This window comes from Tubulanus polymorphus, chromosome 8 (assembly GCF_964204645.1).
Source record: "Tubulanus polymorphus chromosome 8, tnTubPoly1.2, whole genome shotgun sequence".
Taxonomy (NCBI): domain Eukaryota; kingdom Metazoa; phylum Nemertea; class Palaeonemertea; order Tubulaniformes; family Tubulanidae; genus Tubulanus; species Tubulanus polymorphus.
This window is the reverse complement of record NC_134032.1, coordinates 15,505,762-15,528,103: the sequence shown is the minus strand read 5'-3', so window position 1 is coordinate 15,528,103 and position 22,342 is coordinate 15,505,762. Positions and strand designations below refer to the sequence as shown.

The 22,342-nt window shown below is 39.2% G+C and overlaps 2 protein-coding genes across 2 annotated transcripts in view; both read left to right on the top strand.

Moving 5' to 3' along the window:
* LOC141909942 (RNA-binding protein 38-like) overlaps positions 1 to 17,454 on the top strand; it is a 38,283-nt gene extending 20,829 nt beyond the window's left edge. The window contains exon 5 of the mRNA XM_074800627.1: positions 17,076 to 17,454. Within this exon, the coding sequence (XP_074656728.1) occupies positions 17,076 to 17,454 (379 nt within the window). The remainder of the gene's footprint in view (positions 1 to 17,075) is intronic.
* The window catches only part of LOC141910134 (uncharacterized), a 239,496-nt gene that overhangs the window by 203,780 nt on the left and 13,374 nt on the right, over positions 1 to 22,342 (top strand). The window lies entirely within an intron of this gene.

Genomic DNA, 22,342 nt, shown 5'->3' with positions numbered 1-22,342 from the left:
CAACTGCCTCCGGTCGAACTTGTGTTTTTTGAGTTTGGTTTGAAAGAGTGTTTTTGCAGTTGTATTATTATGATTATTATAATTATTATTACGATTATTATTATTATTATTATTATCATACTGATTAATGTTATTATCATCATTATTATAATTACATCAGCCATTATACTTAAGCAAAAATTGTGAGTTTAATTGATTGAATCGATTGAATTGATTGTCACTGCCGATTTATACTTTTTGTTATTGTTTTTTTTTCTCCAATTATTTTAACGACAGTTTTACGATTTACAACTCACGATTCACTACATACGATTTTGTGTTCTAAATCTTTCGACATTAATTTCCAAAAACTGATTTTTAAGTGTTTTTTTCTCTCGAATTTGTTTTCAACCTGTGACGTTTCTTTTATTATTATTCTTTTTTTTCTGTATTTTTGATTTATTTATATTTATTCCACGTTGTGATTGAGTGTGTGGCTTCTATTGGCGCACCTATACCACCGTTAAACCAACTTCTTTTCTTTCTTGTGATTTTCCCTTTTTTATAACTCGAAAAATCATTATCGAACAGACAAATAACAAATTTAAATCAAATTTTATTGGTTTGGTATTTATTTTGTTGGTTGTTTTTTTTTAAATATTTTTTGTTGTGTTTTCGCTAATAATTATGCACTCGTCGAATTCAGTTCGGTATTTTCCGTACATTTACGTAGATTACGGCATATAATTAACTATATCGGTTCTTTCCGGCAATTTCCGTTGATTATTGCGAATTATTTGCACTTTGCTTCAAGCGATTAGGACATGTGATACAATTTCCAGCAAGAAAATTTTCGGAGCTAAATTTTTTTTAAATTTTGTTTTTCTTTTTTTTCATTTATTTCGCTAAAAATTCGCTAAAAATTGGTTGCATGCATTTTTGAAATGGCGAGCATATATAGTCGTTTTACAGATATCATATTTTAACCCTTTGCGATGTGATCCCGACTTTGTTGGCGTGCAGTGGTTTTTCTGTTTTTCCTACAGGGATAGTTTGTCATGTACGGCTATTACTCAAAGCAATATCTAGCATTTTTCATAAAAACTATGTCGTTCTTGCTGCGAACGTATTTTTTTCTAGTTAGAAGAAATAAGTTACGGGTTTTTTTTAGAAAAAAAAACAAAAAAGCGAAAATTTTTCATATGGATGAAAAATTTACTTCATAATCACGTATATCATATACGCGAAAGACCTCGCCCGAGCCGGCTCACTTTTCTTATTCGTGAAGCTCACAAAACATCAACGTCGATATTTTCTTTTTCTAAGCAAAGTATCTATATAGGCATTTGTTCCGTGTTGCTATCCAAAAGTGGACAATAGATTGACCGATTGTGGACCCCTGGAATCGCCCACACGAGCCGGGTTACGACCGGACACGTCCGACACAAGTTGCAATAAAGTGTTGCTACCTCGCGTGGCGCGTGGATCAATTCTCAGTGTTGTATAAAAAGAACTTTTACATACTCTTTCAGGCCAAGGTCATTTTATAGATTTTGATTATTCGTGACTAAATCGGACAATATCTTACGGTCAAAGATCTTTACAGATGTTTGTTGTTTGAGGTTTCTTTATTCGTTTGTTGAATGATATATCATTTTCACGTCGCAATCTGTTCTGTATCTATTCGATACATCGGTTAAAGGTGTAAATATTTTGTCGCTTTATCACTCGACCTACATGAAGAAGTTACAATGCATTCTGTTTCGTGCTGGAGGTCTTGTTGTCATAGCAAAGGATTTGATAATACAGCCAAACTTTAGGTCGGCACATATTGCTGAAGTCATCTCTATTTTTGAGTTCTAATTTTTATTTCCAATTCAGTTTTCTAAGTCACGAAGTCTTGCTTTTTTGCCGATTAGGCTTCACATTTTTATGATGGACATAATAATTCATTATGGGCTTTGATTGATGTTAATTTATTCCTGTGGTTTTTAAAGCACTGTGGACCTTGGAGCGACTGTCTTCGGGGATCATTTTCGGGTCCTAGTTTCGCAAAAAGTCGTAATATAAATAAAGATTTAAAATTCCTCGAAAAAAATTATATCTAAAAATATTTTCAAGTAAGAAAAATAAATCAATAGTTACTGTAGACGTGACTGGTTTGCCGTTAACTTGGGGGGGGGGGGGTGTCCGGGGTATGATATAAATTAACGACGGCGTGTTTGGACTCGTTAACGACACTAAACAATTTAAAATGAATGGTCTAATGATATATGGCTTGCGGAGGCGGCGGCGGCGGCGGGGTCAGTGTAGGTACAAATATGGCGGTCTGTTAATTTAGACCGCAGATTCTTTCACTCCACGTGCGACACGGCTATTCACTTCAGATTATGTTTATTACAAGTAGACTCATATAGCAGATAATCACCGCTATAGACTATAGACAAACTGTCCGCTGATTGGCCGTATTGATAGTGGCCACTACTTGGCCTTTCTTTTATTGCGTCGTCGGATCTTTTCATATATCGTCCCGTCGTCGAATACTTCGTCTCGGCTTTTTGAATCCTAATCAAGGCGCCCATTGAACCTAACGGTCAGATTTATTATACCGTGTATGTATATGTGATGTATGTATAGGATAGGTGCTATTACGGATGAACTTGTAACATTGACCGGTCCGTGGTCCGGTACCCGGTAGAGGCGTGCGAGGAATGACCGGAGCCATCCATGTTTGGGCGGTTGTATTTGGTTGTCCCGTTGTGCATTTATGACTGCCTATGTGTTATAAGTCAAGAGAATCCGAACCCAGTACAATTCTGGACCCAATGAACTGTGGAACTGGTCCAGAACTTAGTAGAATTGGGCCCTGAACTGTGGATCTGTGAGTTCAGAGCTGTGGAACTGGGTGGGGTTCAGAACTGTGGAACTCTGGAGTCCTGAACTAGGGAACTGGGTGTACAGCTGTGGAACTGTAGTCCAGAACTCTAGAAGTGAAGTCTCCAGAACTGTAAAATTAGGTCCTGTTGGGGAATTTAGGCAAGTTTGACGTTTAGAAACACTTTCCCGGCACATTGAATGTAGGCTCGACTCAGTCGCTACGGAGTGCACTGACTGCGCAGTATAGTTACTTGCACGGTTGATCACTCAGCCCTTGACAAACAAACACGTATTTCATTTTTTATTCTCGCTAATGAAACGTATGAAATATTCATGATCGACTGTCTTCTGCCCGAGTTCCGACGATAGCACCGGCGGCTCCGCGAGGGGAGGTTCGTTCCGACACGCGATCAATGATACAAAAAACCGCTTTCATTGTTGATTAGGTCAATGTTCGCAGACGATAGATGAATAAAATATCAATTTAAAAATAATTTATTTGAAAATTCATTCAGTGCGTTAAGATCAACAGAGTTATACCATTTTCCGACACTTCCGACAATCCACTTCCGGGTATTCCCATTTCTATGATTCGGGTTGCTATGCGATACGATATTGTTGCGAAATAAAAAACGATTTTGGCTCTCAACAATAATAAAGCGTAACCATGCAACAAAGCAGAGGAATCTTGGGAAAACCTGAAATGCAGATTGTATTAGACGCCGGTAAAGTGTGAATTGTAAGAGAGACGATAGGCCTACATACCAGACGATTCTTGAGACAACAATAACCACCGTTGTTAGAAATAATTTAAAAAAATGAAAGGATAAACATCGATCACCAAGGTTGTTTATGCCGTCGCACGCACGTAGGTAGTGTAGGCCAGGTACACAGTCGTGCCACGTGGTCTCAAATCCCAAGATCGGTCTTAAGTAGTTAGATTGGCTTAGTATATAACCAAGTCAGTCTTAGACCAGTCTTAGCCGTGACCGGCTGTATAGGACGCTTATATAACACCTTTTTTCATGATAGAACATTAAAATCATTAAAGATATTTTTGATTGCAGACAAGGCACTTGCCAACCGACACTTGACACCGGCCAACAGACCTTGAATAAAATCATTTACGTTAGTTACGTAGGTTATATTATAGATTTCATACAAGGCCATTATATTGCAGGTAGAGGATTATAATTTCGGAGTAGGATTTAGATCGTCTCATGGTCGGAGTCCTAATTAATCAAAGATTATAAAGAGATTATATCTGCTCCGTGTAATAGAATATCGTCGTGTAGATATATAGCCTCAGGTGATATAGGCTTTAAGATGATCAGTATGGGGTCTATATATATATGTATTATTAGCTTTCTTCAAAGCGCGAAGACCCAATATTTGAGCGATTTTTTCCGGTCTCCCTCTGAGCTGCACTCCGGGACCTGAGGGCCGATTCCATAGTCACTGCTTAGACTTAAGACCAGTCTAAGCTCATTTTGGTTCTATAGCCAATTTAACAACTTAAGACCAGTCTAAACTCATTTTAGTTCTATAGCCAATGTAACAACTTAAGACCAGGGGCCAGTTGCACAGTCGTGACATAAGTCCAAAAGTGGTCTTAAATCTTAAGACCAATCTTAAGTTGTTAGATTAGCTATAGAACTAAGTTGGTCTTAGACTGGTCTTAAGTCTAAGCCTCGACTATGCAACCGACCCCAGTGTTCTAAGCTCATTTTAGTTCTATAGCCAATTTAACAACTTTAGACCAGTCTTAAGAATTAAAATCTCGTTTAACAGTTGCACCCCGGGACCCTGACGATTCAATGGTATTTACCCTGCGTGTAAAACAACTCTGAACTCGACGGGTATTCCGAACGAGCTCGTGAGGATCGAAGCAAACAGACGTTCAAGCCGCACAAAAAAAAGATGTATCTCACAACTTGATTCCCGCTGCTAACAAACAAACCACCGGAAAGTTTGGAACAAACGTTTTTTACGCAGACTAATAAAACAACAACTATTGAATACGTAAACGCTTTAGTTTTTAACGTCAACGCTTCCTGAAACGTCATTTAACGTCAACATTTTTTTCTGGGGACGTTACTTAACATCGGTGAAACCAAAATGGTGTCTAGAATTCGATTAAAAAAACATCATTCCTTGCGATTGATAGATTTGATTTTATTCGGTGTCCCTTACAAACCCACCAGCTGGGGGCGAAACAGGGGGTTTGATTTTGAAATCAATAAGTAGAGATTTTAGTTGTGTGATCGGTGGGTCGAGTCTACAGAAATGTTTGTTTAAATTGAAGTACAGCAAATACTTATCCACGGTATAAGGGTACACAATAAACTCACTGATGTACAAAATGCTATTTCTTCGGTGGTTTTTCATTGAGCATTAAAACACGTTAGGAAATTCTACGTATTTTTCGATCATGTCTGCCGCCAAATTTGATGTTTCAATGTGTCGTAGCTCAAGAGGAGTCGTGTGTGACAAACTGAAAGCTATACTAAATTCGCGATAGAACGAGCCGCCATGTTTTACTCAGGTCTCTCCCTCTGGCTCTCTCCTCTCTCCCTCTGGCTCTCTCCTCTCTCCCTCTGGCTCTCTCCTCTCTCCCTCTGGCTCTCTCCTCTCTCCCTCTGGCTCCCCTTCTCTGTCTCCCTCTGGCTCTCTCCTCCTCTCCCTCTGGCTCTCCCCTTTCTCCCTCTCTCCCTCTGGCTCCCCTTCTCTCTCTCCCTCTCTCTCCCTCTGGCTCCCCTTCTCTCTCTCCCTCTGGCTCCCCTTCTCTCTCTCCCTCTGTCTCCCCTCTCTCTTTCTCGCTTTAGAACAACGAAGATCCTTGTTTTCTCTTTTTTTCACGTGTAAGTTTGTTATTTTTCGCATCTTTCTATCGGAAACTTCGGTAAACACAATGATTTATGAGTTCAAATCGAAGGAACGTGCTTTTCTTTACTTCCTATACCATCACAACGTTAAGTGGGAATATACCTTACTACTCTGTCACCAGTTGCACGGTCCAGGTTTTCGTAATAAAGAATCCATATTCTGAATTGTTGGACGACTTAATCAACAAATAGAGGTACCCACAGTTGGTTCCTTCCTAGAACATTGAGAAGACCAGCTGAGCTTATCCTTATAGATAGGCCCTATCAGTGAGATCATCAAGGTTAAGAACCTATGGCTATACCCCCCTTACATACCCCCCCTTCAGATTGAGGTACCTTGACCTAGTCCGAAATTCAGGGCTAGGTTTCTATGTAACACATGCATCAAGCCAATATTCAGTAGTCAGCGGACTGGAGGGGTTCTTGTTGAAAGTTGTTTTTGACTACAAGGTTCTTCAAACTCTCACAAACACACTTAGAGCCGTCTGCTGCGAGATGAGCACTCGCATCGCCTTGACCTTGACATAGCGCGGTGATGACGTCATAAATTATGGAAGGAATCTTTCACGCGCTGAGCCGACGTCAAGAAGAGATGTTTTACGGATGGGTCATCTAGTTCTGGAGGAGGGACGCATGTGGTCTAAAGATGGCTAAAAAAGGCTAAAAATGCTAAGGCCCCCTAAGAATTGATATCTTCCTTAAATTTCTCCTTTTCGGCCGGATGACTTTTGTAAACACTGTAATAAAATGTTTAATCAGTTAAATTCTATAACTTCCTGGTCTGTTATTGTAAGCTTGATCGTGATTTACAGCTGGGCCGGTGGTTCACCCAGTCCTGGTAGTGTGGTCTCCGCCGCTCTATGCGATCCTGGCGTAACCAACCACACAGACACTAAAGGTTCTTGGTGAAGGTTGGCGGCCAGTCGGATCAAGCTCAGCCGGACCTGAGAAACATTATTTTTAGCCAGTATAAAGGGGGTTTAAAACCTATATTTTTACCGGTATAGACGTGATGATGGTGACCATTTAGTTCGCTTGGGTGTCAGGTCGTCGTCGTGTATATCGTCGTTTCGAATTTCTTGAAAAACTAATTAACAATGTCGGTCGTTGAGCGACTGACCGCGAGGAATGTCGGGAATTTCTAATTAATTCAAAATCTCGCATAGAAACAACGAACTGAACATATAGTCGCAGCGGCTCGAATACTATTTAGGCCAACTGACAAGAGGTTGATCGTGATTGATCTAAATAAAGGATTTTTAATTTTTGATATCCCCTAATTAAAGGTCTCTAATTCCTAGTTCGAGATGGTGTAGGGTTTTCTATGAGGGCCACCGTTAGTTGAAGGCCTCTGTATATGTATATATCTTATAATCGTTCTCATGTAATTAGTCTGAAATCACCTTCGCGTCAAGAACAAATACATGAATTACCTGCGTCAATATTATCACTACAGATTACGTTTATTATTTAAGATACAGTTAGTGTTACCTATAAGTCTAATTTAGCGGCTTAGAATAAGCAATAAAAACCTCATTCGGGGCCTTTACTTTCCCCCGATATTTGGGTTCCGATCTTGAAGGCCGATAAGAAATGTTATAGCAAAAATCTGGAACAATTTTTAATAACTGTTTCGCTTATTAATGGATTCCGGGAGCTCGGCTACAGCAGTGCCCCTAGCGGATCCTCTGTTGCCGCAGTTGCATCTTTGAGGAGATACTACGGACATCTGACCTCACATAAGCGCCCCTAGCGGATCTTCCGTTGCCACAGTCGGTATCACCCATTGTCATACCTGTCACAGCATGAGGCCCGCTCCAAATTAGCGCTCCTAGCGGATGCCCAGTTACCGCAGTAGGAAGCATCCACTGTTATGGCAGCTAGCGCGGACAACTGACTACTAGCACTCCTAGCGGATCCCCAGCTGCCGCAGTAGGAAACATCTTCCTCTCTCTCCTCCCCGTCCTCCCTGATTTTTGTAACGCGATTGTAATTGATTGCCCCATCGACGACTTTCCCTAGGAAAATTGAAGGCCCGGTAGAAGACTTAACTCCTTCGAACTCGGCGTAAATTCGATCTTCGCTTCAACGATTTTATTCAGCCATGCGATAAACGCTGTATAAGCGCGCGTACCGTGAGAAAATCCATCTCAACACGTACCATCATCAAACGATCGATCATCAAAGGATCAACGCCATCTAGCGGTCGTGTAATACAATAAACATTCCGATCGTTAGATTAATATTATCATTATCATTATTATTATGATTATCATTTTTATAGGTCTTTATGATCGGAAGGATGATTACACGTTCAAATTCTTTTGTTTGGTTTGCGAAAGCGATGTTTATATCGACGGTTCGTGTTATCGTTTGAAATATACTCGCTTGAAGTTTACATCAGGCGGTGCTGAGATGTTTTACACGCATTTTTCCAGCCGAACAAGTCGATATAGCCGACCGTCTGGTTGTGTAGTTCTCTATACGGGCGAGAGCAGACGGACAGATCAATCTTGATCACAGTGATGGTGATCACCCCGTGATTTCGGCGATCGATACGCCACGTGATCCTCAGGAGCACATGTTTAAACGTGTTTCACGATTTTTCGAGAAGAAATCCATTTTCATTAAGACGTCAGGTTCGAATGCCAAGAGAATGAAGAAATCTATGCGCATTTAATTATTGAGTAGGCCTTTGCGTGGTTAAGTTCGGTTTCAAAGCTGAATGGGCATTATATTAGGTTAAGGTAATGGTGCCGCACCGGGTTCGAATCCCAAAAATGAAAATTAACTGATATGAAAATTAGTCTCCAAAATGGATAAAGGATATAAGTCATATTTAGTTCGTTATTTTAAAAATCAAAAGATCGAATAACGGTCGGTTTTGTTGTAACGCAGACACACGTGTAATTGTTGTCGTGTTTATCGCTCGTTGCGGCCTTGACTTTGACCTTGTTTTTTTGACCTTGTTCTTCGGTGGCGTTGAGGCATTTCACTTGGAGAAATTCACACGTCTGAAAGATATTCAGCGTCGATATTCTCGAGGAAATAATCCCCGAAAAACTATTCTTTTTCTAGACCGGCGGTTTGAGAGAGACCCCGTCGTGCGAGCTCTATTCGTGACAAGACGTATGAGAAAACGTCACAGATCGTCTGTCGAGTTTGTGCAATGTTTGTTCCGAATTGAAATGAATGCTTTTTTGTCGACAAATTTCGTATTGATTTGACACATTACAAGCTTTGCCAAGTCGTCAGACTCATTCAGATATTGTGACACGATTTGAAAAGTCTTGTTTGACGCGGTCTTTTGATTGACAACTACATGACAGCATAGCCAGCATAGACAGAGGCCGCGACAGTTTTTCAAGACATTCTTCGTATTGTCTCCATTACGTAATAGAACTTTTGATATTTATGTAATAGAATAAACTGTTACAAAGCACCAGGCACGCACCAAAAATCTTAAGATTCTTAATAGTTTGTTATTTTATTAGATTTGTTATAGAACTAAAATGAGTTGAGACTGGTCCTAAGTTGTTAGATTGGTTATAGAACCAAAATGAGCTTAGACTGGTCTTAAGTTGTTGGATTGGTTATAGAACCAAAACGAGCTTAGACTGGTCTTAAGTTGTTATATTGGTTATAGAACTAAAATGAACTTAGACTGGTCTTAAGTTGTTAGATTGTTTATAGAACTAAAATGAGCTTAGACTGGTCTTAAGTTGTTAGATTTAGTTATAGAACCAAAATGAGCTTAGACTGGTCTTAAGTAGTAAGATTGGTTATAGAACTAAAACGAGTTTAGGCTGGTCTCAAGTTGTTAGATTGGTTATAGAACTAGAATAAGCTTAGACTGTAGGGTCGTAAAAATCCTCGACCGTCCAACTGTTTCCCCCTGGGATCAGATCGTTGAGAATTCAGGACCTCGACGCGTTATTTCCACCACGCATGCGCGTTGAACAAGCTGCAACACCTACTACCCAAAACATACAAACAAACGTGTATTCATTTCTTTCGAAAGCAAATATTTGCAGAATGAGTTCAACAAAAACAACAAATTCGACATCATTCAATTTCATGAGAACAAGTATATTTCAGTTTGAAGAGAGAAAAGCCTTCACGCGAAATAGTCAGAGCTGCTTTTGTGTGTTACCGGAAAAAAAAAACTATAACTGTAGTTTGTGTATTGTATGTAATACTAGGTATATAATGATACCCGTGCTAACAAGAGCCGACAGGTGTGGCCCAATGTTCGCTCCTCACCCCCGGGGAAAACTCTAAATACGATTTCAAGCGTGCCTTACGTCAATCGTGCGAATGTATTGTACTTCCTGGTGAATGCAGCAAACTCCAGCCAACCCCCCCCCCCCCGCGACTAATGATATTTCACAAACTCTTACTCAGTATTTGACACCAACTAGGGGTAGAATTTTACCAGTCTCAACTTTACCGCAGTAAGAGACAGAGTCTACTGTATTTCACAAACTCTTACTCAGTATTTGACACCAACTCGGGGTAGAATTTTACCGGTCTCAACTTTACCCCAGTAAGAGACAGAGTCTACTGTATTTCACAAACTCTGACTCAGTATTTAACACCAACTCGGGGTAGAATTTTACCAGTCTCAACTTTACCGCAGTAAGAGACAGAGTCTACTGTATTTCACAAACTCTGACTCAGTATTTAACACCAACTCAGGGTAGAATTTTACCAGTCTCAACTTTACCCCAGTAAGAGACAGAGTCTACTGTATTTCACAAACTCTTACTCAGTATTTGACACCAACTCGGGGTAGAATTTTACCAGTCTCAACTTTACCCCAGTAAGAGACAGAGTCTACTGTATTTCACAAACTCTTACTCAGTATTTAACACCAACTCGGGGTAGAATTTTACCGGTCTCAACTTTACCCCAGTAAGAGACAGAGTCCACTGTATTTCACAAACTCTTACTCAGTATTTAACACCAACTCGGGGTAGAATTTTACCGGTCTCAACTTTACCGCAGTAACAGACAGAGTCTACTGTATTTCACAAACTCTTACTCAGTATTTGACACCAACTCGGGGTAGAATTTTACCAGTCTCAACTTTACCCCAGTAAGAGACAGAGTCTACTGTATTTCACAAACTCTTACTCAGTATTTAACACCAACTCGGGGTAGAATTTTACCAGTCTCAATTTTACCGCAGTAAGAGACAGAGTCTACTGTATTTCATTAACTCTTACTCCATATTTTGAACAAACTATTGTATTCCCTCCTGATAAAACCAGAGAAACCTCTGAAACAAGATCTCTTATTGTTTTTACGATGTTTTGTTTTCTTATATATTTCACCGTCGAAATTCAGAAACTTATCTCTCACAATGGAATGAATACAACTATTCACCGCCAAGGTCACACGTACACTCACTGTTTCATAAACCGTGAATTCGTTTTCGCCCAGCTCAAAGAGTCTTGATGAATTTGCGTTACAAAAAATCGTATCGCGTATATAGGTACTGTAATGGTTTATGAATTCGTTGCTAGTCTGGGTATGTTCCGTTATGTTTTGTCTTCTAATGATTACGCATTGTTTCTCTTCCCCACATCGTCTGTCGTGTCGTGGATGAAATTTTTTTTGGGGGGGGGGGATAATTGGGTAGTAGTTAATTTATCATATATCATATCACGGTCCGATCTAAGGATTGAAATCCACTTGCCCGAGGGACAAGCATATCTGAAATTTCGCTTGCCCCCTCCAAAATCTACTTGCCCTACACAGGCAGTCCGATTGGTGGTACTATCATCCGTTGTGTCGAGTGGGAAAAAAGCTTTGATACATGAAATTGCACTAGCCCGGGGGACAAGTGATAATGATAACCTACTTGCCCTGATGAGAATAAATTTGTCCCGTGCAATCGGACAAGTGTTTAGATCGGACCCTGCATATACACCTATCAGCATCGTCTGTCGTGTCTTGGATGAAATTGGGGAAGATTTTGTGGCCGACTGGACCGGTGGTAAAATCGGCTGGGCGGGAAACAGAGAGTCGATGTTATGTAATTCTGAGAATATTCTCACCGGCTCTGAAGTTGATTATGACTGATGGTTTAGATTGTACACACAACTGAATCTTATCAATTTGTTTAAGTCGTTCATCATCTCGATATCTTCTTATCCTTATCGTCGTAATATTTCTGTTATAACTTATACACTAATCGCAGACTCGCATGGAGCTTTCATAATACGGGTCTGCGATACCGGTGTGGGGGCGGAGTGAGGCGGGTTGTTCTACTAACCTGTGGAGTTATGACGGGCGATAGATTTGAGAAATTGATTTTTTTGTGATTCCAATACTGAGTCTCTCACGATTTCATCTGGTTCGAATCCCTACCGAGGGAGGAACGTGGCAGAGTCTCACGATGTCATCAGGTTCGAATCTCTGCCGAGGGAGGAATCTGGCAGAGTCTCACGATGTCATCAGGTTCGAATCTCTGCCGAGGGAGGAATCTGGCAGAGTCTCACGATGTCATCAGGTTCGAATCCCTGCCGAGGGAGGAGCGCGGCAGAGTCTCACGATGTCATCAAGTTCGAATCCCTGCTTTAAATGGAAAGTCTACCATCTTCTAGAAATCCCCACCGATCTAAGAGATATCGATGCTACTAAACATTGTAATCAATTTTAATTTACTAGTTAGAGTAATTATGACTAATGATACCCAATCGCTGCGAGAGATACTCGACGGTTTGTATGTAATCTAGACTCGACGATAAGAACTGTGCTTTTGGTTACTCAACACAAGAATGCGCGTGGTAAAGCGGGTGGATTTACAGCAACAGCAGCAGCAGCGGCAGCAGCAGCAGCAGCAGGAGAGTAAAGCACCGCGATCGACAGACGGATTCCTAGGTGTTTACTATCAATCGGAATTATATATGAACCATGAATTGAACTTTGATATACTAATGAACAGAGCTGACTGTCTCTAAGTAGTGTCCATTATCAGCCGTATTATTGCCTACACGAAACTATATCATTAATGTTAGTGTTATAGCCGTATAGCGGCTTCCTGTTCGAAGCCAAGCTATAGAAAGAGGGTTCATTATTACATTTATTTATATTTGGCTGACGTCTGCGCCGCTTTCTGTGACGTTCATTTACATTTTTGTGCATACGTCATAACGATGACGTCGCTCGTAAAAGTCCTCCTACCGAGACTGACTGGTTTGTAATCGAATTTTAGCATCGTTGTTTTACCAGAGAATTCTGACGGGTTTCAAGGGGTTTGGTTGATTGCCAGGGGTTCCTACAACCGACCAAGCCTTTAGACCATGCAAAGTAACAGATTTAAGATAAGTCTAAATCAACTTTAGTTCTATGACAAGTCTAACAACTTAAGACCAGTCTAAACTCATTTTATTTCTATAACCAATCTAACAACTTAAGTCCAGTCTAAGCTCATTTTAGTTCTATAGCCGATCTTACGACTTAAGGCCAGTCTGATCTAATATTGGGTCTATAACCCATCTAACAACTTAAGACCAGACTAAACTCATTTTAGTTCTATAACCCATCTAACAACTTAAGACAAGTCTAGACTCATTTACTAGTGAGCCACCATTTTCATTTTTCATTATGTGTGTACGAGTATATAGTAAGATAGATATCCGTGGATTAAAATCAATTGTTTCTCGGTAACAGATCTTAGAATTATCTCAGAAAGAAATCTATATCTTAACGGTCGGCTTAGGATTACAGTATCGATCGATACGACCAGGTAATAGACGTCTGCGTCACCGGATTCTAACCGAATCATGATTATATAATTCCGTATCGTCTGCACAATTCCCGTGACGATGTTGCTGAGTTATCGATCCCCTCCAAAAGCCCCCCCCCCATCTCCTCATCTCTTCCCGAAACTCTGGCAGAAACAGCGATGGCCTTGATTGTTAATGCGGATGGTGCAAAGGTCACCGATCTGTGACGGGTAGGAACATTTTTACTTTGGTCCAAAATGGTCTTAGACTGGCTGTAGAACGGAGATGGCCTCAGCTTGATCTTAAGTTGTAAGATCGGTTTTAGAAACGAAATGAGTTTAGACTGGTGTTAAGTTGATAGATTGGTTATAGAACTAGAATGAGCTTAGACTGGTCTTAAGTTATTAGATTGGTTATAGAACTAGAATGAACTGAGACTGGTCTTAAGTTGATAGATGGTTTTTAAGTTTTTATATTGGTTATAAAACGCTAAGAAAGCGCTAAGATTGGTCTTAAATGTAGTCTCTTACTATGCAGCCGGCAATTAGTATAGTGCCGAAGAGTTCCGACCGCGGGCTTCCACTTTTCAAAACATTCCTTGAACTGAATTCAAACCTGAACGGTTTATAGAGGCTATATTATCATATGTTTGTAATATGTGTATTTTATAACGTTTGGAATAAATGATTAATTTTACCGACGTGCATGATAATAAATAGCGTACCTTCACAATTCATCGAGAATTTACAAATATTGAGAATAAAAGTCAAATAAACACGCGGAACGGAGATGTTTATCCGAGTAGTGAAACTAGTTTCAGTTTACATCGTAAATTATTTAAAAGACACGCGAACAAATGCTTTACTTGTACCGTTACAGGGGGCGTAGGGGGAGCCACGTGTATCATAGCAGAAAATGGGTTTGACTTAAAAAACGTCTTTTTTTAAAATTGATAATGATAAAAAGTAGAATTGCGCCGATAAACGTTGAGAATAGATATTAAATTCTAGCTTAATCAACAACTATTCGAACACGGGTCAGGATTCATTCTCAATGTTTTTAGATAATTTTATATATTTATATGCTGCATTCTCTACGAGAGATAATTGTGTAGAAAATTGATATTTTTTTGAGACAAAAACCAGCGAATTATTGCTTATATTTTTTCATGTTGATGTCTCATATTTATTATCTGAACTACTTTGTGTGTCGGCGCAGGCGTGAGCTGCCTCCGGCGAGTGTGAATGCATAAATTACTCCACACACCAGATTTTTTTGAATGATTAGTTTTTAACGGCAGCCTTTCCTGCTCCCTCAACTTAATCCCTGTCAGTCTCGGGGCGAGCTGATAAATTTATGTATTTTCAGTACTCAACACTGTGAAGTATAGCCTGTTCGGTTTGATTGTTTCCTAGAAGTGCGATGATTTCAAAAACGTTTCGTTCTCGTTAACGATGGCGACTGTGTTTTGATTCAAAAAGAAACGTCAAATGTAAAAAAAATGATGAACTATTGTGCTCATTGATTTATGATTAAGATATAGTCCCGAGTTAAGATCTCGCGGGGCAAGTCATAACTATCTGCAGCCAATTGAGCAACGCATTTTTGAAAACGGGCACTCTGATTTGGTCCGTTCCAGGTACGGACCTATTAGGACCAGCCTGTGATAGTGTGAACGCTGCTAAGAGATATACTGCTTACGTCGTGATGATTTTTGCATTATATATATATAAATGTTTGAATTTAAAAATCAACGGGTAATTAACCGTCAAAACCGGTCACCAGTTGCGCCTTATTACGATAGGTCGGTCTGGGGGTCCAATTCGACCGGTATATAATTATTTTTTCGATAGCCAATCTAACAACTAAAGACTAGTCTAAAAAGAAATCCATCCAGAAAAATATCCATAAAACAAACGATGACGTCATAATGAATCGTATGCCTGCCATGCATATATATATATATATATATATATATATATATATATATATATATATATATATATATATATATATATATATATATATATATATATATATATATATATATATATATATATATATATATATATATATATATATATATATATATAATACTCGGTCAAGGTCAATTAGATAATCTAGAAGTGCTTCGTTACGGAGAGAGCGCTGCTCGAAAATGTCGACAGTCCATGAAATTCTTCTGCACAGTATAATAAACACACAACATTTCTACATTTCTACAGAGATCTGTGGCAAAACATATTTCAGCCTGGCGTACAAGTTTTACAAGCTCTATAGTCGACTTACGCAATCTGATAAACACACGTAGGGAAAACTGTTCAGTTATGATCGGGGTTTGTTTATTAATTAAACCGATATAAATCAGCCGGAACACGTGTTACGCAGACTCTACAGTACCCCAGTCATAACCAACAACCATCATATTCCGTTTCGACGGTTAATTAACCGTTTTTTGAATTAAAAAAAAAAAAATTATATAATAATCAGCTTTGTCTGGATCCAAATTCGTTGATCAAATTCCTCAGTTGAGTTAACTCTGAACTCAAGATCCAGTTCCACTGTTGTGAGTTAACTCTGAACTCAGGATCCAGTTCCACTGTTGTGAGTTAACTCTGAACTCAGGATCCAGTTCCACTGTTGTGAGTTAACCCTGAACTCAGGATCCAGTTCCACAGTTGTGAGTTAACTCTGAACTCAAGATCCAGTTCCACTGTTGTGAGTTAACTCTGAACTCAGGATCCAGTTCCACAGTTGTTGTGAGTTAGAGTTAACTCCGAACTCAGGATCCAGTTCCACAGTTGTGAGTTAACTCTGAACTCAGGATCCAGTTCCACAGTTGTTGTGAGTTAGAGTTAACTCCGAACTCAGGATCCAGTTCCACAGTTGTGAGTTAACTCCGAACTCAGGATCCAGTTCCCATTTTCAATTAGTTTGAAATGTTGAGTAAAATCTTAACTCGGAACTGTGGAACTAGCTCCTGGATATAGTTGTTGATAAGTCCAAAGACCGCGTTTTCTGACAATGACTAGTAGATCGACGACCTGCCATTCCGGGCTATATAGCTGCTTGGCGGCTATCTTTGTTACCGAATGTATATTATTTCTACGTGAACATGAGCACATGTGATAACAACAGATTTAGTGACTTGTTTTCTTCGCGGTGTGCTAATATTATTTGCTATTTTTATCAGTCTCTAGGTTGTTCCCCTATAGACTGTTCCACGCATGTGCCGGGTGTCTCGTTCGCAAATAATCACCGAGATGTTTGAAGGGGAAAATTTCATCTCAGGCTGAAATAATGAATATGAAATGATACCTTGTTTCTCCTAATCGGCGGGGGGTCATTTTTGTAAACTGCAAAAAAATTGTAATCAGTTCATTTCTATAACTGCCGGTTCTGCACCACGTGGGATTCGGGTTTAAACGGATTTTATGATAGCAACTTTAAACTCAAATCTCAAATCTCGGATTCTCTCGTTCCGAAACCACGTGGTTATGCGGTATGGCCGAATTATAAATTTTCGTCGTTAGATATGTATATGTATTATATGTTATTTGTATCTAACAAACTGTTTTAATTTTGTGTGTATTTACAGATATCCGATGTTAAGTCCGTATACGGCATTTTACTCGCCATTCATGAGCCTACCGCACCAGTCCGCCATTTCGCCGACTAGCGCCGCCACGCAGTATCTAGAATACAGTCCAACTTACGCCGCGACCGTACCCGAAAATACCTTTCAATACCCGTACTCGACAGCCTCGAACGGACTAGGCGCACACCACCATCACGCGACCGCACACCACCATCACGCGACCGCACACCATCATCACGCCGCCGCTGCGGCAGCCGCGCAGCTACCGATGTATACCTACGCCGCCGTCCAAGCTCCGATGACTGCCGCTGAGACGACCGCAGCGACACCTGTGTCGCATTTAGTACAACAGCAACAAATAGCCCCCGAACAGATGTAGAATGTATTAGTAGATGGTGAATCATCTTTTTGGTTTCCTTCCGTTCTTCTGCGAGTGAAACCAAACGAATGGACAAAACGTAACTTCATTAGTAACCGTTTTGAAAAAAACGATTTGTTTCATGAATGTGTTGTAACAATGACGACGGTTATCGATTAATCAGGAATTTATGTATACACGCGCGTCTACATTTTATGTAAATGAAGAAGAAGAACATGTGATCTGTGAGTCAAGGTCGAGGCGTAGTAATGTAACCTTGACCTTCAACGGACGTCTGAATGAAATTTGTGACAGTGCTCGAAAGAGGAGGGGACAATCTTGTGGAAAAGAAAACGGTTTACTCAACAAATCGTTAATTAATAATTAAGAAACCCACGTATTATGATTACCACTATTATTATTATTAGTATTATTATTATTATTATTATTATTATTATTATTATTATTATCATTATTATTATAATCAATATTATAACTATTCCGGTATTTAACCACGCGAATGTGATGAAAGTGCCGAGGGATTAAATTAAGGCGTACCCATTTTGCGAAGTCTTTTCGGGGTAACATTTTGCGCGGCAACAAAGCTTTTTTTATTCACCACGCAAGATAGCGCAAACATCAGAGGACGGATGAGTTAGGGAGGTTGAAGTATCTACCTCATCACCTCTGTGCAAGTCGATGAATTTCGTCCATTCAATATCAGTTCAGGGAGTATATGTGTGCGTGTGCGCGTAGAGTAAATGCTTATTTAAGGGGAATACCCAATTAGCTTTCTTTATAGAATAAATAACATAACTGTTGTTGTATCTTGGCACGCGCGCGCGAAACGATTTCTTTCTGTAGCGAATTAGTCTACTACGCGAAGAATGGCCGGGTAGAGTGGTACCAGATAGTGAGTACATCTACCGGTTTATCTTCAGGAATTGAATCGACGGAGGCTTAATACCAGCTGCTGTAGGGGGCGCTTTTATTCTTTAGAAATTGATATAACTAACTATGCATAATTCGGTGACGGGTCCAAGCTGAATCTATCTTATTTTTTAGAAAAATGAATAGATTTGTTATTTTTACCTATGCATAATTTTTGAAGCCGAGAAACTGTATCGGCCGGTGCGCATGCTCGTATACGTACGCCATTCTGCTTATTTCCGAATCGAGTGCCTTTTCTCGATAGAAAAAAAATCTCCCTCGTTTCTGGGATTCGAACCCGATCGCACCTGAAATATGGGTCAATCGCGTCTCCAATCTATTGGGTTCGAATCCCGCAGAGACGCTCGGGACAAAAAGCATATGCAACTTCTTCAAATCCAAAACTGTAAACCTAAAAATAGAATCTGCTTATCCCCATGACCGTTGCCATGACAATCACTATTTGATACCCGGAAGTCCTACCATCACGTTGACTGGCGCCCGGCCTATCCGGAACCAGTCCAATCAGTTTTCCAAATGAAAAACAAAGCAATAGATTAAAATGAAGATTTGAAATTATCCTTTTTATCCTTTATTATCATCGTTATTATCATCTTCATTACGATTATCATAAATGTATAATAATAACATAATACATAGTTAGCTTTAATATATCGGGTTTAATTATAGCCCTTTCAAAAAAAAAACAAAAACGCTGGTCATTCATTTTATCAATTGTATTTATTTATTTATTTATTTATTCAAATCATTATAATTATAATTATAATCAATCATCATAATAATAGTATAATTGAATTTCGTTGTATATAGAACCAAGTAAAATATGTTATTATTTAAAAGTGATTCATGAACATCAAAAAATTTTTTTTTCTAAATAAGCACTTCAGATTCATACGCAATAGGGGATATAGTATTTGCATAGAAATGGGATGATTATGCAATACAGTCCGGTAGAGGGCGTTTGTATTCAGGATGCGTGGGTTCATCGCTAGGGGTCACTCGGGTAGTTGTGAATTTTATAATGGGATTAATACCTGTTGTTGGAATGAAAACAAGCTAAGACTTGCCGTGGCAAGCGAGTGCCTTGATTTATGAGTGCGATGAACCCTCGTACCCTAACCTTGGTCACATGACCAGGTCGAAATAACCCCTCCATGACCTTGACCTCTCGTCGTTGACGTCTGTTTTACTCTATGCAACACTGGCCCGAGCGCCGCGATTCTGTACATTATTTGTCAGACTCCTTATATATGTCGACAAATATTTAAATGTTTAATTTATGTTAAGATATGTGCTAACCAAAAAATAGTAGTAACGTAAAAGTTCAAAAATGAGACAATTTTAGAAAATAACAGTAGAAATTTAGTCATAAAATATGGACAGATCGTCGGATCAGCTTTAAGCTTTACAGCATCAGCAGTCCACGCTACCGCGTATTCGATACCTTTTAACCGATTGTGAAAAAAGAATCTTCGGGGATTTTAAGATTAAGTCTTAAAGAAGAAATATGAATTTTAATGACATATTCGATGGGCATTTTGTCAAGTGAAAAAAGCTAAAACGTTTTTATTTATTGTCAATTTTTTCAGATTGGTTTTAAAAACATTGAAAATTCATTCTAGGAATTTATCTTAACGTGAAATTTTTGTGATAATGCTCGTTTATGTTGTATATGTACTTTATATTGTAATTCTCTCGAGGGGAGGGCGGGGGAGGGTGGTTGTGAGGGGAATTGAAAGGGAGCATAGTATTTAGGGATTTAGCAAACTCATCATCTAAGTCACCAATTGCCTTGCAAGGAAAATAGAAACTGCAATGATAGCTGTTTTGCATGTTACATGTATGTTATTTTCATTACGCACTACCCTTCTGGTTTGACCTTCACCGTGCGCAAGATACGGTCGCCAAGGCCATCACTGCTGCGAGCTTGGTGTTAAGGAAGGCCAGCAGGGGGCGCTACAGTAGTCGTAGTCACGCTAGTCGTCAAGAAACCACCATGCGGACCCAGTTACACAATCTTAACCGTGTAATCCAAGCTCGAACTTAACTTCTTCCATCTAATAACGTTAGGAACTTAAGCACGAGCTTAACTAGCTCAGTTTTGATTTTAAATTCGCTTTTCAGAAATGATCTATGGGTTGAGTAACTGGGTCCTGGTTCTCTATATTTAATTATATGAAATTACTATTAATTCCATGTCGTTATAATTACTTGCTATTAATATATTTATTGATATATTATATATTATATGATAAACCAACATAATGAATAATATATCGTACCCTTTTATTATTGATTATTTATATAGATTAATCATCGGGTCATCCACTCAGTTAATTATAATAATCATCATGATAATAATTTGATGATAAACAACGATATATTAAATTATCATTATGGTTATTATTACTATTTCATAGTATCATTGTTTATTTATTAAAAGTATTTGAGATATTTTTTACCAAACTACGTGGTACGTCAACGAAACGTCACGGAAATTTGCGTACTACGTCATCTGATCTTGTGTATGTTTCGATGTTACGTCTCAGCAGTATGGAGGACGCTACATACGCGTATTGACCATCAATTGTGACTTTTTTAATTCAGTTGACGGCCAATATTACGTCATCTGTATGTATTGACTACTGCTATTTGTAACTCGGTTCCGTTCCACAATTCGGGATCCAGTTCCCCAGTTATCGTTTGTAGAACTTAGTCGAGAACTGTTGATTCAGAACTGTGGAACTGGATCCACAACACTGTGGAAATCAATTCATACACGTTTATCAAATACAGTGTCAGCATCTTCGTCCTTAAATCATTCAACTTCATTATAATTATAATTATAATTCATTATCGATTATGATTATACTATCATTACTATGATTATAATATCATATGCTCAAAAACAAACAATAAGTCATGACGTCATCGTTCTTTGACGACACTGTTCTAGTGACGTCGTCGTATGTAATTGTCCTAAACTGTTATATTATTATTAATATTATTAATATTATTATTATATATTAAATGTAACTTGTAAAAATTACTCGTCATTATAATGTCATCATTATCCGGTATCAGATAATGAAAAATAAACCAAGTCCATATTACTCAAATCGTTCGCTTTAGTCGATGATATTTTTTTTCGTTGGCAAGAAGTCTAATCATCGGCGTTGCGCATGCGCACGTCCGTCCCTCACTGCTGAGTTTATCGAGCTTTACTTAACACCCAGAGATTTGGAGTATATGATACAGGTTCGTACCCGGGACACCCCTGTACATCCTCTATTCAGCATCAGGACCACTCTGAATCAGTGTCAGTAATTACTGGGTTCGAACCCGGGACACCCCTGTACATCCTCTATTCAGCATCAGGACCACTCTGAATCAGTATCAGTAATTACTTCGTTCGAACCCGGAACACCCCTGTACATCCTCTATTCAGCATCAGGACCACTCTGAATCAGTGTCAGTAATTACTGGGTTCGAACCCGGTACACCACTGTACATCCTCTATTCAGCATCAGGACTACTCTGAATAAGTGTCAGTAATTACTAGGTTTGAACCCGGGACACCCCTGTAATCCTCTATTCAGCATCAGCATCAGCATCACACTGAATCAGTATCAGTAATTACTGGGTTTGAACCCGGGACACGCCTGTACATCCTCTATTCAGCATCAGCATCACACTGAATCAGTATCAGTAATTACTGGATTCGAACCTGGGACATCCTCCTCTATTAAGCAGCCATCAGGACCACTCAGAATCAGGACACCCCTCGCTGTGAAGGAATAAAAACTTTTCTATACTGAAAAAGTTCGTTTATTTTCAATAACATTTTTACGTTTTATATATAATAATAGTATTGTACAAGTTTTCACAGATACAAAGAAATTCAACACGAACAAACGTCACTTGAATTTGACGCCATCCATTATTCAGCTGTACAGAT